Here is a 17,911-nt window from a genome sequence, read left to right as displayed (position 1 = left end):
ATACTGATGTATCATTTCTTGGTCATGTCCCATCAAAACCAAAGACTTAGTAATTACCATTTTGATGTCAAATATATACCCAAGAGTTGGCATTTCACTTTAAAGGGCTGCAGTTATCTCACAGAGTCTGAGCTACGTGTACTTTTATGCTTTCTCTGAAGTATATTACACCACTGCACAATGGTATCCAATTTTAAGAAGTGAAAAAACTTCTTCAGGAAAAAAAAAAGAAAACTAAAATTCACCAAGCTGAAAAACCCAAAATTAGTTAATGGTTTCTAACTAAAAAAAAAAAGTACATAAAGTGCATCATTGATATAAGGAATTCTGATACTAGTTTGTATTGCAAATTTCCCCCAAAATGCATCAAACATAAAATCAGTCCAGATGTCATGGGTACAAATATAGCTGGGAGGTTTTTATCTTTTCTATTCTTTTCTCATCTTTTTTTTTTTTTTTTTAAGAGTAGTATTCTCTTTGAAATAGTTAATGTACTGGGACTAACACAAATAATCTGAGGCATTAGTAACGGTACTTCTAGCTTCACATACTAATCTGGACTTCAGATCAAGATTAGGTCAGTAAAGGAAGTTACCAAATGAACATTAATCTTTTAAGTCATATCTAGAATCTGGTACCCTTGTTCTTCTTTAGCACTTGAAGACAACAGGTTGAGTTGGCAGATATTATTTATGGGCCCTTGTGGTTGTCTTTATCCATTCAATCCATTTTACTGGATTCTTGATAACAGGAATAGGCTGTGGAGAGAGAACAGGGATACTGGGTACATCTGAGCCAGATGTTTCCTGAGAGGCCAACAGAGAAGTTACTGTCTGCTTAGTTTCTAAAGGAGCTGTACTTATCTGGTTGTTGCCCTTCTGTCTGGTTTTCTGTCTTTATGAGGTGAGAATGCCCTCTACATTCCTACTATAGGATTGGGTATATTTGTTGCTGCATTTCCTGAAGGTCTGGGTGGATGATTTACCAGATGTGTTGAAGAAACAACTCTGGTGACTGTGGGCTTTGGTGGTGGAGAAATGGTAGGCTGTGAGGGAGCTGGAGGAATATTGTCACTCAATGCAACCCCTGGGCTTTCATTGGGATTCATGTGTTGCAAGGGAACTTCAGGAGTCTGTATGTTGGTCACAGATGCTGCCATTATAGCCAGGCCAGGACTGCTTCTTTCCTGAGGGTTGCCAGTCAATGGGCCAGTCTTTGTGGCACCCATAGGTAAAGGCACAGACATGCTGTTTTCATCATCTACAGTCAAGTGGAGGCTGCTGTCATTCACAGCTGTCAATCTTATACCTTCTGCCGAAGGTGTTTTCTTTTTCTGAAGAATGTGATTAGGAAGTAGTTGATGAAGTTCCTTTCTTCTTAAATGCATTGCAGCAATTTTCATATCCATCTCAAACATCTTACTATTTATGGCTTGCCTATAAACTGTATCTGTGAAAGACTGAATATCATAGGTGAGATCAATACTGAGAGTTTCTGAATTTTCTGGCTTTTTTAACACTAACCCAATCACCCACATTGTACGAAATTCTTCCTTGTCAGGATTTTCTTTGGGCGCTGGAAATGACTGGGGGTTCACATGTGCCAGTGTAATAAATTCGTTCTTCTCCAAGCTCCCAACTAGAATTCGGATCTTTGATTCCACCAAGCCCACCCATTCTAGATGTTGTTTTTCTGTTGGTGCGCTTGCCAGAAGTACAATATAATGTTTGTACTTTTGAAAGAAGCTTGGAGCTTCAAAAAGTTTGGACCACTCTGCCTTATTCAGCAAAATTTCATGTGTGATAGCAAGCCCTTGCTTAAACTCCTCAATCATGACCATCCTGGTTGAAACTGAAACATTGTAAGTGGAGTTCTGCTGTGGGTATGCTGGTGTGATTATAGGCATAAGATGGTACCTATCACTGGGATTTACTCTTGGGTCCCACACAGGTAAATTAAGGTTTCGTTCTTCAGGCTCTTTTAGTAACACTGGATTTGGCCATTCCCATTCAGAAAACACCAAAAAAAATTTTCGGACAAGAGTTGATGCTATTGCATTTGGATAAAGCTGGCAGGTTCTTGCTACTAGCATAGCCCAGGAAACACCTCCAAGGAAACCTAAAATATTGGAATAGATATTGTGGCATTTGGCCCATAATTTGATGGCTCTCAGAGTTAGCCTGAAGTTGTCAATGTTTGGTACTAGATGTAAAATTTCATCAGTTACCCGGCAGCCATTTAGGCTTCTTATGCATCTAATATCTAAATTTTTAAGCAGGCTGTCATCTCTTAGGTCCAAATCTTCTGGAATAGTCTGCAATGCTAATCTTGCAAACAATATATCTATCTCTATCCCATCAAAACAGAGTTTGATCACTGGCACAAATGCCTCCTCAACAGCCCTTAAGTCTTTTACTTCTTCCTGTAGTTTCAATTTATCGTAGAATGAGGTGAAAAAGTCGCTTCGGTCGACGTGCCTGGGCGCGACGCACAGCGCGTCGATGTCAGCTCCCTTCGTGTGCACGCCCAGGCGGTACGAGCCGAACGTGAAGATTTTACCCCCGACACTTTCCGTCACGGCTTGCGGAAGACTCTTGCTTTCACTGATCTCGCGTATCCACTCCTTCACCAAGTTGTTCAACTTTTCCAAAATTAGAATCCTGCGCCGCAGCTCCTCTTCCTCCTCGAACACCCCGAAGGGCTTCAGGGTCTCCACCAGCTTATGCGTGAGCTCGTGGTCCGTGTCCCTGGGGGCGGCCAGGCTGATCGCCGAGGAGATGCCACAGGGTTGCGGCGGCGCCAGCGGCGCTCCCGGGCCCGCCGCGGGAAACGGCATCGCGCCTAGCGCCGGCGCCGCCCAGGCACCTGGCCCGCCACCGCGCCCTGGGCGGCCGCCGCCCGGCTCATGATCCGCTAGGCGGGAGGGGCGGGCTCACTGCCCCGCCGCCGCTCGGCTCCGCCGCCTCAAGCGCTCCCCCGCCTTCCCCCGGGGGCCAACATGGCGCCGGGTCCTCGGCGGCGGCGTTCCAGGCGGGCCGCGCACGCGCGCGCCTGCGCACCGGCCGCCACGGCCTCGCGAGAGGCGGAGGTCTAGGTCTCGGCCGCGGCGCGGGCGGCCCTGGCCCGGTGCGCAGAAGCACGCGGGGGCCCTGCTCTTCTCCCTCCTCCAACTTCCCCGACCTTCGCCCAAGCGGCGTCCCCAGAAGGCCTTTCGCGGGTCCGAACTGCGGCGGCCGTCTCGCCCCCGCCGGAGCCGCGCTGACCCACGGCGGCCCCCGCCAAGGGACGCCACCCTGCATCCCGCCTTCCGAAGTCGCCGGCACCTCGGCCCCAGGCGGCCGCAGTCCCAAATAATTCTGCCTCCCCACTGTGCAGCCCTGCGGCCGAGGGCTGACTCGGACATACTCTTCCGTTTCATGACCGCCTGGTTCTCAGGCTGTTCCCCCATCCTTCTCTTGGTTCTTTTCCTTAAAACACGACGAATCTCACCCTGCTCTCCCAGTGCGCCCCTCTCCGCAGAAGCATTGTCTTGCTCTTTTTCGAATCATCTCTGCTTTTTGGAGTGACACTGATCGTGTTCTTGTAGGAGTTCTCTGTATCATTTATTTCTTTAAATATACTAATCATACTTATTTAGCACTATATAACCAATGATTCCTAATCCTAATGCTCTTGAGAATCTCGTTCAATCTGTAGTTTGTTTTCCACTGGCTCAGTGTAGCATTGCCTGTCATTTGGATGGTGACCTCATTTCTGGTGAGGTTTGGGATGCCTGTGTGGAGGACGTGTCCTTCCAAAGAGTATCTGCTTTGTTTCCACCCGATGCCCTTGTATGCTATCACATCACGGACACTGTCATTTAGTTTCTTATCCAGGATTATCCAGACCATGGTAGTTCAAGTTTGAACCCCAAATACATGTGGGAAAGTGTTTTCAATTCTATGGAAGAGTTACATTTGCCCTACCAGAGCCCAGGTTAAGAATGATAATTTGTCATTTTTTTTTTAACCAGGAACTAGATCGTTCCAAATCCATCTTTTCACTCAGCACCCTTCAATTTTTCCACCTCTCTCAGGGGTTGAGGGGGTGTCAGTTCTAACTGTCAACCTTTACAGCCTCGAGGGCCTTATGTCTTTTCTTGGGCAGCTATTAAGCTCGAAGTTTCTTGGTTGCCGAGACTGAGAGATGCCCCCAGGGCAATTATAATTTCAGAATCAGCAAAGAGTCTGTTCTCAGTTCCCTCTTTTTTTTTACCCCTACACATTCCTTTGTTTTCTTGGGTACTCACCTATTTATGCATTTAAAACACATTCGTTACTTCACTCTATTCATCATGATAGTTTTAAATATCACAATTTTTTTCTTCCAGCATATCACCTATTTTCTTTATTTTATATAGTGTCTTTCAGTTTCTGTTCGATATTTCTATCAGTTTGATATTTATGTCAGCTTATATTTGATATAGTCAAATCTACCTAACTTTTCTTATGGCTTGCACTTTTTAAACCTTATTTTTGAAATTTTTTGACTGTATAATTTTACCTTTGACATCTGGGTTTTTAATGTATTTAGAATAGAATATAATTTTTATTTTTCTCCATATTGCTGAAAACAATTATCCCAACACCATTTATAAAATCCTTTCCCCAGGAATTATTATCGTTTATATCATAACACATTCCCATGGGTTTTTTTTTATATATATATATATTCTGTTCCTTTGGTCTACTTGTCTGTTCCCTCCCCTAAAACTACATAATTTCAGTTACCATGGCTTTCGAATCTGTCTCAATGCCAAAAAGATCAGTCCTTCCTGCTCTTGCTTGTCTTGCAAGGTGTTTATGACTCTATTCTTTCACAAAGATATAAACTCTGACCAAGGACAGCAGAGCAAAGAAGATGGACTTGGGCTTAGTTTATCACTTCCACTCTATATACATCTGAAACCTCTAGAAATATTTCTGCCACTTTAACTTTCAAACAACAAAAAAGATATTTGATTAACATTTTCCATGTTAGTATAGTATCTGAAACCATGAGAGACACTATATGATTTAAACATATCCTGGACAAACAACCAACCTTATAGGTCATGGTTGGGAACCAGCTGATATTAATATGGTTTAAATGTTAGTAATAACAGAGTTACAATATTAGTACTTCTTGGAAATGCTTCAAATGTTGACAGGACAAAATGGAGTCTCTATTTCCATTTAACCAAATTCAAAATTTTGCTCTTACGTTTGCCAGTTTCAAGATGACTTTGAAGAGGCGGATTCGTCTTATTAAAATTTGATGCAATACAAAAAAGTTAAGAAGAACAGGTCATTTTGTTGCACTTGCTAGATAAAAGTTGACTAGTGAAGTTTAAAAATATACTTACAGAATTTTAAAATCAATTTCAGTAAAACAGAAAAGAGGATTTAGAAAATATGAATTGAGTCATTTAGTTTATAAAATCACTAGATATTCATGACAGTCATGAATGTGTACCCACATTTTGAGTATCCCAATTTAGCGCCAAGTGCTAAGGAAAATCAAGAACTTTGAACTTGGGACCACAAAATTTGAGGGTTGAAGAATAACTGTATTCTTCTCTCCCTCCCCCATGCCCCCATGTCCTCTGCCTGATAACTTAAGAAGCATTCCTCCCAGGCCTGTGCTCAAACACCCAGGGAGGGCCTGGATCCCCCTCCCGCAAGGCAGCCCACTCATTCAGATTCACTCTTCCTATGCTGGCTAAAATTCTTCTCTGGGTGAAAGCTGTCAGACCAAAATGAAGTCACTTAAATAAATAATAGAGCTGTGGCATTATGAAGGCGGGGATCTCATGCACATACGTCTGATAGGAAGAAATATCACAGGAGACTGCCAGAACCACAGCCTTGCACAAAGGCCACCGCCACCGCCACCAAAGATACTTCTGCAAGGCCGTCTGCCCAGCAACAGCCCAACAACAGCCTTGGACTGTGCCATCCCCGTTACTGATCCTTATAGCCAAGGGTAATCATTTCTGAACATGTTCTGTAAACTCTAAAAACTCATTTTTTCTTTAAAAACCCTTTTCTTTCTTTGCCTCCTTGCAGGTAATTTAAGATAGCACATGTATTCCCATCATGATGTTCATTTCTGATTAAATTCATTATCAAGAATTTCTGTCTTATTTAGCTGGCAACTGTGATGTCACCTTGGCCAGTCCTTTGCCAATTTGTCTTATTTTGTGTCTCTGAAACATCTTACACCAATGATGACATTCCTGCGCTCAGTGTCAACACTGAGCCTCTCCAACAGTGGCTCCTTATAGAATGTGGCTGGATATCTCTGCTGTCCCTAGGCTCTGGGGGTAGGAGGTTCTGCCCACAGGCCCCAGTGGGGTCCACCCAGCTCCCAGGGACCTTCCAAGACAGTGCTTCCATGATGAAACAAGGATATGGATGTTTTCAACAGTGAGGGGGTGGAAGGATGACGCTGACTGTGGACAACCAATCAGCTCCATTTTTCTCTAAACTGGAAATGCCCCAAGCTGTCTTTCCAAGTCAGTTGCCTTTCTGATTTTAGACTGGTGGGAAAGGTGTTGGATGTTTTGTTTTCAGCTAAACCACATAAAGCAAACGTTTCCCACAAAGATCCTAACATCAAGAAGCTGCTGCAAAGAACGGCTCACCAGAGAGGCAGCTGCCCCCACAGGAAAAGAGGCAGAACAATGAGATCGCCTCCCACATCTGAAGATAAGAGTTGTGGGGCTGGGGCTCAGTGGTAGGGCACTTGCCTAGCATGTGTGAGGCACTGGGTTCGATTCTCAGCACTGCATATAAATAAATGGGTAAAATAAGGGTCCGTCAACATCTAAAAAAACAAATAAGTAAAAGATTCAAAGCAGAAGGGAAAAAACCTAAAAGAAAATGACCACCGGGATGCCGGAGGGCTCTCCAGGACGTAACTCATGGGACACAGATGACATCGCATGTAAAATACTGGCTGTCCCCAGGGGAGTGGAATTCACTGTCCATGAATGACAAGCTGGCATAACAAAACAACTGAGCGAGTGCTCAGTGACAACACAGATCTGTCACCTCTGCCACTACCTGCCACCTGCAACTCAGAGGAGCATGTTCCTCCCCGGCCGGGTGTGCGCTCCAGGGCAGCAGTACGTCCACACAATACCCTTCCCCTCCCCTGTCCCTGCCAGGAACACCGGTCCCATTCTGGGGTCTTGTACATGTAGAAGCTGTGACCCACAGAGGAGCTTTCTCTCCAAGCACTAACCCTCCCCCAGACTTAGCCCGTGACTCCTGCATACCAGAAACCACGGGACATTTGAAGGCAGTTTTTTGCTTTCGTGGTCCCTGGCCTCTGCTTAGCCTACAGAGGTAAACTCAAATCCCAGTGGCCCTATGCTTGCCTTCCTTTGACAAAGACACAGAAGAGGCCCTTCCCCCAGCAAAACTAACGCCCGGCCTCCAAAGGCCACACAGGAAGGTGCCAGGCAGCAGTTCCACACATCCCCTCAGAGCTGGGCTTCAGGGACCCCGAGCCCTCAGAGAGCTGCCTGGGAGAGATGGGCAAGGCCACTGAGGTAGCCTGATGGCTGCAGGCAGGCACATGGCCATCAGCCCCAACGACAAGGACTGGGTGTGGATGACACATAGCCCTTGGGAGCTGAGTCCAAGCCTAGAGTCCAATGCAGTGGCTCCCAATGGAGGGCAGGTCTGTCCCCCAGGGACATGTGACAATGTCCAGAGACATGTGGCTTTACTCTTGGGGAGCCGGCAGGAGGCAGGGGCAGCACACAACTGCTCCCAGGTGAGGCGAAATGCTGAAGAGGCTGAGAGAAGTGGCATGCAAGCCCCCTCTCCGGCAGGAAGGAGGCCAGGAGGGGCATGAAGGCCTCCCAGTGTTTCCTGCTGAGCTCACACTCGCGACCCTCCTCGCCCTCCCCAAGCCCTGACAGAAACCACGTGGCCCTGCCGCAGGCATGTACGACTGTCCTCAGTGACAGGGCCCTCTCCATATGGCATGGCCCTAAACCCCAGCCGGCCCAGCACGCGCCCTCCCACCACCTCCCTCGCAAAGAAGGACTATTTGGATAATCTGGAAGTTGGGGAAACTGAGTTCTGGAAAGGCAGCGTCTATGGAAAACAAATCCAAACATGCCTAAGAGCACTACCATGGGCGACAGCAGTGGTCCCGCGTTTCAGGAGAACTGGGTGTGTGCCAGCCTCAGTGTCCTCTGGAGGGTCCCAGCAGACTCCCTGGACGCCTGGTCCAGGCTGGAGCCAGGCCTGCGGTGCAACCAGAGGCGTCGCCCGCACCCGTTCCCGCTGCCCCTCGGCTCCCAAGGCCCGCAGAAGACGTGCACGCTGGCCCTGCCACACCCTGCGAGCTCACGCCGACGGCCAGCTCCTGAGAGCCGTGGCACCGAGCAATAGCAACGAAACTGGGGCTGTCATTCAATAACCTGAAGTCCTAGATGGCAGCCCTCAATCACACACTCACGTGCACGGGCACACACTTTCTCCAGATGTGGTCGTAGGATTCTCTCACGGGGGAGGAGGCACAGCCTCATTTTTGGTCCTTTGAGAAAAGAACGAGGGGGAGGCCCTGCCTGGCCCCCAGAGGTAGCTGCCACCCTTCCTTCCATCCTGCTCAAAATGACAGCGCCCAGCTCCATTGTATTAATTTCCCTGCAGCAAATGCCACCACAGAGCGATCACCAACATGTGGGCCTGCACTGGGGCCACCCCTGGAGCCCATCTGCACCCCAGGAGGCTCAGGACAGACAGCTTCTTGGGAGAACTGATGCCCTTTTCAGGGACGTGTAAGGCAGGGGACATGGCACCATGGTCAAGAATGTGAGGAGAAGTGTCACCTGCCAGGAAAACAAAGAAACTGTGCCTTTCTTCTAGCTTTTTTGTATGTATGGTGCTGGGGATTGAACCCAGGGCCTCATGCTTGACAGGCAAGCACTCTGCCAACTGAGCTATCTCCCCAGCCAAAGCTGCGCCTCTCTTGACGCTTCAGTTTAATGCTGACAATCACCACGTTGCTACAAAGAACAACCCCTTGGCTTTCTGCGGCCTCCTCACAGTGACTTGGGGTCTCTGTCTCTCAGCAGTTCCCACAGAGGCAGCAGAGAGGGAGCTGGGCAGCAAGGCCGTCTGGAGGGGCCGCTATCCTGACTTCCCAGACCCCCGTGTGGGCGTACGCCTGCACCAGCAGGGGCACCCAGAGAGACTCCAGCCGAGGCTTCTGGGCCCGGGGTCAAGCTCTACTCCTGCTACTCACTGTTGGAGCAGGACGGAGCATTTGCAGGCCATCCTCAGCTCCCAGCTGCCTGGAGTCTGCCCTTCCATTCCCGCTCTCCAGGGCCATACGCCAGGCTCCATGAACACGCGGGGCGACAGGAAGCTCGTGGGCCTGCCCATGACTGTGGACTACCTCACAGCCCCAGCCCTCGCCACTGATGAGGTCAACAGCATGGCCAGGAGGCACCAGAGAAGAAGGTCAGCCAGGAAGGATGTCTCTGGGGCCCGGGGCCTGCCTGGGCAGGTAACATGACTCACTGTAGCAGACAAGTGGGTCAGCTGGACTGGCCAGCTCAATGGACTCTTTATTGGAAAGGCATTAAAAACCGCCATGTGGAAGCTTCCTCCTGCCCTGACTGGTGTGGAGGAGCAGCACTAAAGGGCAGTGGACTCAGAACAAACTCCTGCGTCTGCAACGTGAATGTGGCCCCACTGTCCTACACCAGCCAGAGACCAGCATGAGCACAGCAAGTGACCTCGGGATGGCAGCACTGGGTACAGCTCACAGGCAGAGGCCTGGCCCCCAAACTCCACAGCCCTGAGATGGCCCCATGGCGCCTGCTCTCGGGCATCCGCTTGGCAGAGGAGGAGAAGTTGAGAGAAGAATGACCAAAATACTGCCTCTTACTCAAGGGTCCTTCGTGCAAAACGCCCACCCCCTCCCCTTTGCGACCTCACAGGAGGGCCTTTAGGATGGGGACACAAGTCCTCTAGGTGGCTACAAGGCAGGGTCAGGATGAAAACCAAACCTCAGTAAGCAGCAGCCTTTGGGGAGGCGGGGGTCCCGTGCAGGCAACGGAGTGTTTATCTGATGAGGCTTAAGCAGAGCTGGACTGCTGTTCACTGTCACAGGCCAGCAACCCAACAGTGCCAATGACAGAAGACTCCTCCCATTCAGAAGGACACTCACTGCCATCCCCTCCCATCCGGGGTGCGCCACTGCTTTTGTGCCCCCAGGAGGAGTTGCTGGCCATTTTAGTAGTATGACACTACACAGCCATGACTTGTAAGCTCCAAGGCCAGCATGGTGGCACTGATCCCTTCGCGTCTGTTATCCCCATTCTCTAGGCCAGGCAACGCCAGAGCGGAGATTCACCTGAGGGAACGAGAGGGCCACTGTTACCTACAGCCAGCCATGGCACCCAGAGCCGGAACCTGTTCAGGCCCAAGGGACCCTGGCCTGTGAGGCCAACCGCTCCATCACCACACCCGTCCTACACACGAATCCAGTGCAAGTCCGGCTCACGCTGGAAGCAGGGATGGGAACCGAACGGCAGGACGCCAGACGCACAAGAGACCTCAGCAAGGACGAGAGGCGCTGTTAGTCGCAGGAAGCATTATGCAACTTCTCCTGGGCAACCTGATCAGTCTTTCTTGAATAAAACAATCATTTTTTTATAGGAAACTAAGAAAAAATTAAATATGATCTAAAATACATTTTAAAAATCTTTGATATTTGAAAAAATTGTTTTTATGAGGCATGTCTATTAAAATAATCAACTTCTTTTCATGAACTGAATAATCACCAGACACAAAGCTGTGGACCACGGGCTGCCAAGGTCTCAAGCCAAGGTAGGCAAAACCACCCTGTTTTCAGTGCTTCCCACACAGGACAATAACCAGCCACCTCTAGGCTGGGCTTTCCCCAAGAACAGCCCGCAGCTACACCAGGTGCCCACCAACCCACTGCACACCCAAATGCAGCCAGCTCACAGCTAGACATCGCGTGACCTGGCAGTGCGTGTGGCTTGGTGACAGCTGTCTTCATTGCCCCTCCATCTGATCCCTAAGTCACACCACATCTGAGGGTCCCTGTAACACAACTGGAAGCTGGTATTTTACGAGGCACACACAGTTCCCTTGGGCTAACAGGCTAATAAGACCCCATTAAAGCAGAAGAATGGATTTGGCCTAAACTACTGTAAGAAGACATCAGGAGCCACTGACACGTGCCACCAAGCTGCCCACAGGCAGACAGACTCAGTGTACCACGGCAAGGGTCTCCAAGGCTCACGGCAGGTCCCCTCCAGAACGAGCACACTTTCACACCTGCTCCTCTGCACACACCTAACCTCGGCCCCTTGTTGGCCTTTCCTAGCCACCAACGTATGCTCAGACCTGGAAACTTCCACCCCTCCTCACTTCCTCACCTGCTGTGATGGTGTCCACGTCCTTGGCTGCTAGCTCTTCCACGTCCGACCTCTTTCTCAGCTCAAACCTCCGGGATAAACCTTCTCGGGGTTTCCATAACTCCTGGATCAACAAGGGCTTCTCGTTATCCCCGAACACCCTGAAGCACTGGGCCTGCCACCGCTGTCCGGAAGCCCCAGCCTGGCCTACCACGTCACACAGCACGTACTGGCTGGCACACGCAGGGTCCAGGGCATAGCGCTCCAGGGCCTCCTTCACCAGCTCCTGGGCACTGGAGGTGCCAGTGGCCAGGACACTCTTGTAGTGTGTGCCAGTGCAGACACTGTCCCCAAACACCTTCAGGACACCAGGGGCCGAAAGCTGGGTGGAAAGCTCTGCAGGGTCATCGCTGGCACCCAGACTGCAGAAACTGGAGTCCAGGTCCCTGTACTTGTAGCTCAGTGTCCGGGACAGCACACTGGACAGCAGCTGGCTCTGTCGCTTCAGCTTGCTCTTGGCGGGTGGAGACATGATGAAGTGAGTCCCATAAAACATGGTGGGCACATCTGCATGGGCAGGACCAAGTCTTCAGCCAAAAGGTGGGAGAGGCTGGGGTCTGGGAGAACAAAGCAAGACAGGTAAGCACCAACAGTCATAGGTGCCAGGAACAGAGGAGACAGGAGTTCCAACCACGTGGACAGAAGAGTCACTCAGGGGGCTGGGGACATAGCTCAGTTGGTAGAGTGCTTGCCTTGCATGCACAAGGCCCTGGGTGCAATCCCCAGCACCACGAAAAATAACATAAAAAAAGAAGAGTCACTCAGTGTCCCAGCCCTGCGGACACACCCCCACAGGCCAAACCCTACCAGAGCACCTGCACTGAGGAAGGACCAGAGACTGCAGGGCCACAGGGACAAAGCAGGTTTGATGGGCTGAAAGCACACTTCAGGGAAGGCCACTACTAAGAAGCAGGATGAGGTCACGAAAGGAAGACATGCTCTGCCTCAGGGTTGACTTCCAGGAAGCGCTGGGCACGACGCACAAGGAACAGCACTGACAGCTGAGCGAGGGACAGGTTTGCCGGGCCGCCCTGAGGGTCTGAGGGTCGGTGGGCTCCCTGCCCCCGGGGAGAGACCGCCATCCAGGATCAAGGAAAAGGGCTAAACAACTTGGAGACCACACTTCCCTCTTTGTAAACTCTAAAAATCTTCTACACCAGTCTGTAGTGTAGAACTCGGTCATGAAGACAAGCGGAGCTGGGGAAACGGGGAGGGCTGCAGCCATGTTAACAGAGTAATAAACAGACACTTGAAACACAAGCTTCCAGAAAGTGCTGCTCCCCCACAACCTGGCAGAAGAGGCTGGTCCCACTCGAAGGGACAATTCCTGGGACACAGCTTAGAATGTCCACACAGCCACAATGGACACAAGGGCTCTTCCAGAACCGGTGGAAGCATGCTTGGAATGTGTGCATTCCACCCACCACGTTCAGCCGGCACAGGCCTCTCCAGGCCAGAGACTCGCAGCCTCACTATGAGTGGGAACCAGCCTTGGGAAGCTTTGTGCCCTAGAGTCCTAATTCTAATGTCCTTAGTGTCCCACAGGCTTAGAGGTGGAGATTATTAGTCGCCTTCACAAATCTCAGGGGGCAGGAGAGTAGACAGAAGGGACAGGGCTCCCGAAGCATTGCTGCAAGACAAGGGGACACTGAAAAGCCGTGCACACAGTTCCTGGTGGCTGTACCCCACCAGAAACAAAAGCCCATGAGCCAGCCCATGAGCCAGGAGTAGAGCCTGTTTGCTGGAAGGTTTTGGAAGAGTGGCCCAGGACCCAGTAAGAGCAGCATGGGTCACTGCCACTGTGACTCCAGCCAGCGACCTCCTGTGCAGTCAATTTACATTCCCAACCTCAACTCACTGGCAGTTCTGTAGGCATTGGACAGGGCTTTGGAAAGGGAAAGTGGCTGCACAGGGCAGAAGGATCCAGGAGCCCCTCCAAAGGAAAGGAGCCACACCAAGCCTCAGGGCACCTAGTAATGATGCTCCAGGCCTCCGACACCGACTCTGTGAGCAGTTTTCCTCAGCCTGTGATGCACCTAGGTGCAGTCCTGCTCCCTGAGCCTCTCACTGCTACAAGGGCTGTCACGCATGAAGCTGAAAAGCAGGCCACTGCCATTCAGGTGTGCAGAGCCAGTGGCTTACCTGCTGCCATGCATCCTGAGGGACACCTCAGCTCTTCCAAATGGCTTCATACAGAACACCAATGTGTGCCCTGTAAGGTGGGTGACCCCTCCCCTACTCCTACTGCTCCCCTACTCCTACTCCTACTCCTGCTGCTTATGATTTACCACTGCAAAGTCTTTTGAAGTGCTGGTGTTCCAAAAACTTGAATTTGCAGTTGGGAGGCTGGGAGATGCCAGTAATAGTCCTAAGCAGGAACACAGGAGGTTCTCTTGGGCCTTGGTGGGTCAAGATATGTAGAAGTCAAGAAGTCAAAGTCTTTGTTTCTCCTCCCCTGAGGCACATGCCACAAGTCTCCTTGTCAAATCCTAAGAAGCCCAGAGCTGGCTGTGGATTCCCTTCATGGATCCATCACTTACTTTACAGTAAAAGCATTTTCCGAGAGTACTCACATCACAAACGTGTGGCTCTGAATTTGCACAACACGCCAGCAGACTCAAATCAATGCCAGAAAAGTGCTTGAATCAGAGATCAGAGTCCCTGCAAACAACCACTCAAATCAGCCCTTACCAACCATCCCTGAGGGGTGCACAACCCTGCCTGAGAAATTTCCCACAGGACTCTTAAGATGCCCTTGCTCCAAATCCTCAAGGCTGGAACATGTTCTCAGAGGACCTAACTCTCCAAAGATGCCTGGCCTAACTGGCCACCTCCCTGGAGTACAGCAGACATCTCTGCCAGAGGTGAAGCCCAACCCAAAGTGGGTAACAGCACAGTCTCTGCCACCAGGTACCCTATGGCTCAAAAAGCTGCTGCTTCTGCAGATGGTGTCCAAATGCAATTTTAAGCATCACACCAAAAGCTGTGGAAGTCAGCCCTAGGCAGGAAAAAAGTCATGATTCAAACTCAAGAAGTATTTAAAAGGCCCAAGATATGATGAAGAAGTGAACTGGCACTTTGCACCCAGAGATGGATGCAGGCTTGGTAAGTTCTGATGCATAAAAAAATGGGAAATTACAAACACATAACTGCTAGGCCCCCTTCCAGGGCCTCACAAGCAAGGGGCCCTGGAGCTTGAACTTCCCTCCTTTCCAGCAGCCTCTTGAGCCAGATTCTAAGGCAGTTAGGAAAATCATGAAAAAGAAGAGAGACGTGTACGCTGGGAGAATGTGACTCATCTCTTACCAAGAACTTCTTCTTAACCCCAAGAAGTCCCTGTTAACCCAGAACCTTATCTAGCTGGGGTTTTCAGAAAGTTTTCTTCTTCTTATGGTGATTCTCCCTGTGGCCATTGCAGAAGGTGCAGATGCGCACACATCCCTGGGCCACTTGAACGCTCCCTGCTTTCCTTTCTAATCACAAAATGAAGAGTACAGCCTGTTTGTCTAAAGGGACAAATTTGGTTTTTAAAAAGGCCAGGAGGAGTGCAGGAAAATCCTACGGAGTGGAGTACGCCCTGCGTAACCAGATCTGTTTTTCTGGAAGTGTGACCTGCCTTTTCCTTTTCTGCTCAATTCTCGCCTCTGTCACACAAACACTAGGGAAAGCGCAGGGCGCAGAGCAACAGGGTGCAGGACGCTTGCTTTGGCAGCTCTCAGAGAATGTTTGTCTCTTGTTCTCAAGGAAGAGTCCCATTTCTCATGAAAACCCAACCCAAGTCACAGCAGCAGGAGCAGAGACAGAGGTCAGTGCAGGGCTGACATGGGTGGAGGGATGTCTCTCAGTTCCAACAGGACAATGTGGAACCCATTATCATTCCACCAGGAGGGAAAACAGCAAACTCTGCAAACTGAGCTTTATTCCCCCTTCTTCGAATACTATCTTTACAGCTTGGAGACAGAGGCTTTTGAATGCCAACATAATTCAATCAGGTTTCATTCTGCCTGCTAGGCTCCTGAGAAGGGACTGACTTCCCCAGTGGGATTAAAGACTGGCTCCTCTTTGGAATGCACAAGAGGTGGCCCGTGTTAACCGAGACACCGGTAATCAAATTCTTTTTGGCAATTCAGATTAACCAAGCCCTTGACAGGCGACAGGGGCTGGGCAGGCAGGTCTGCATCCTCCAAGGCCCCACCCACCGGTTCCCCAGGGAAATAAACCAGGTCCCCAGAGGCCTGGAGCTCCCGCTCAGCATCTGTCTCCAGGGATGCAGTATTTGTTGGGGGACTGGAAGTGGGACAGAAATAGCTGGGAACAATGCCTGTCTCCGCACACAGGCGGGGAACGCACTGCCGGCGTGGGTAGGGAGGGCGGGAGGGTGCGGGACCCCGCGAAGCGCTCTCCCGCGGCGCCCCGCGCCGGACTCCAGTCAGACTCCCGCTCCGCCAAGGAAACTGATGCTGGGAGTCCCCTGGAGCTGGGGACTGGACGCGGGACCCACCCTGGCAGCCCGGGGGCCAGGTCATTTGCACACCCGGGCCTTCGGGGACCGCGCTGGGCCCGTCTCCATGGCAACCCAGCAAGCATGCCTCCCCCCGTACCCGGATTCCCGGCGGATAAGACGCCCCGCGCGGCCCCGCGGTCCAGAGCGCGCGACCCACCACCCCCGGCCGAGACCCCCGCGCTCCTGGGTCTCCGTAACCTCCGACCAACACCGCCTGGGCCACTCCGGTCACCTCCGACCCTCCTCGCGCGCCCCGTACTCACCCCCAACGCTGCCCTTCGCTGCCGCCGCCGCCGCGTCCGCGCGCGGCTCCCACACCCGCAGTTAGCGGGAGCCGGTGCCGAGAACCTGCACGCGCCGCGGCGCCTCCTGCTGGCCGCGCAGGACGGGGCGGGGCCTATGAAGGGCGTGGCCTTGGGAAGGATGGGGCGAGAGAGGCGCTGTGAACTGGGACTTCGGCGCCCAATAGGCCAAGAGGAAGCTTCTAGGGGCGGAGCCATCCGTCGAGGAAAGCTAGGCTGTGTGCTGGCGCCTCCTGCCGGCCACTCAGTGGAAGGGGACGGGAGGGGGCTCGGGGGCGGGGCCTCCTGGAGGGCGGGCCGCTGCCGGGGGCGGGGCCTGTGTAAGCCGGGCGCCACCTTGGGCTCTGTGCTCCCAAGTGGTTGGCTGGTGTTTCTACTCTAGCCTTCTTTGTGGACTGGTGTGCATGAGTAAGGAACTGTGCCCCTCGATCTATGAAGGCAAAAGGGCGGCGCGTTTCCTCACCCGCCACCCAGCAGCTGGAGCCTTAGATCAGATCATGGCATATGGACTTAAAGGAGGCAAAACCGGGCCGGGTCAGCTCTGGGGCTCTGGCCCAACTGCCTTCGCTAGTTACTTGTTTTGGCTTTTATTTGTTTGTTTGTTTTCGAAAGCTCATGACCTTAGCCCCCTGCCTAGGTTTTACCTTTGAGCAATGCTTCTCACAGACAGGTTCTTGCTGCTGCTGCTGTTGGTCCAGACCTGAGGGAGTTTCTTGGTGTGGGATGACAATGCAGAATTCCCACCCTGGGGGTGCACCTTTTTGTCCACAGTGATTGAGTTATCATGGTTCACAGTAATGACCTCAGACTGGCGATGGGAGACTAGGACTGGCGACAGACACTTAGGGACCGTGTGCCATATGCCAGCCCTTTTACTAAGGGCTTTACCTAGATTATCTCACTCGACACTCGCATCAACTCTTGTGAAGCAGATAACTTCCTTATCTGCTTCAGATAAGGAAGGTTCGGAGAATCAGACTAGACTGCCAGAGGTTGAGCCAAGACTTGGCGTTTCTGTCTGATGAAATAACACTCCACAAATCTTTGCAGGACCCACCCTCACCCCCAATACTTGACAGTCTCCTCACCCACCCTGGGCTGGAACCAAATGGCACCCTGGGTTATTTCCATTCAAGTCCACATGAACAATCTCGAAGAGACAATTATCAAAGCTGGAAAGATAGCCTGGGTTTAGGCCTGGGTTTTCCTCCAAAGGTATTCCTCACCGCCACCCAGGTGGGGCTTCCACTCTCCCCACACCCTTTTTCCACACTGGTTGGAAAGTTACAGCCCCTGGGGCCAGATCTGAACCGCTATTTTTATAAATAAAGTTTTATTGGAACCCAGCTGCACCCTTTTGTTTACATGTTGTCTATGACTGTTTTCTACAACAGAGAGACTTTACAGCACAAAAGCCTAGAACATTTATTATCTGGCCCTTTATAGGAAAAAAAAAAATGTGCTGGCCCCTTCTAGTAACACTGGCTGTCTAACCCTGTGTCACACCTGTGTCTGCTCAGGACAGGTCTCTGCTTGGAACTCCTTCCTCCATTGAACTATATGCTGCTCAAGCCTCCATAACAAAATACCACAGGCAGGTACTTAAAAAAT

General features: G+C 51.0%; 2 protein-coding genes across 4 annotated transcripts in view; both read right to left on the bottom strand.

Annotated features, from left to right (window-relative positions):
- Positions 1 to 16,354, bottom strand: part of RADIL (Rap associating with DIL domain) — a 57,258-nt gene extending 40,904 nt beyond the window's left edge. For 2 of the 3 annotated variants that reach the window (XM_079121066.1, XM_079121068.1), the window contains exons 1-2: positions 16,258 to 16,354; positions 11,456 to 12,051 (exon numbers count right to left, since the gene is read on the bottom strand). In XM_079121066.1, the coding sequence (XP_078977192.1) occupies positions 11,456 to 11,990 (535 nt within the window). In that variant the 5' untranslated portion in view covers positions 11,991 to 12,051; positions 16,258 to 16,354. The remainder of the gene's footprint in view (positions 1 to 11,455; positions 12,052 to 16,257) is intronic. The other variant, XM_079121067.1, reaches the window with a different exon arrangement.
- PAPOLB (poly(A) polymerase beta) lies at positions 425 to 3,300 on the bottom strand. Its single transcript, XM_079121963.1, is given in 2 exon segments — positions 425 to 978; positions 980 to 3,300. Coding segments are annotated over 2 exon segments (1,908 nt in total). The 5' UTR covers positions 2,837 to 3,300; the 3' UTR covers positions 425 to 927.
- Positions 16,355 to 17,911: the final 1,557 nt, after the last annotated feature.

This window comes from Sciurus vulgaris, assembly GCF_902686455.1.
Source record: "Sciurus vulgaris genome assembly, chromosome: 18".
NCBI classification, from domain to species: domain Eukaryota; kingdom Metazoa; phylum Chordata; class Mammalia; order Rodentia; family Sciuridae; genus Sciurus; species Sciurus vulgaris.
This window is presented reverse-complemented; position numbering and strand designations above follow the sequence as displayed.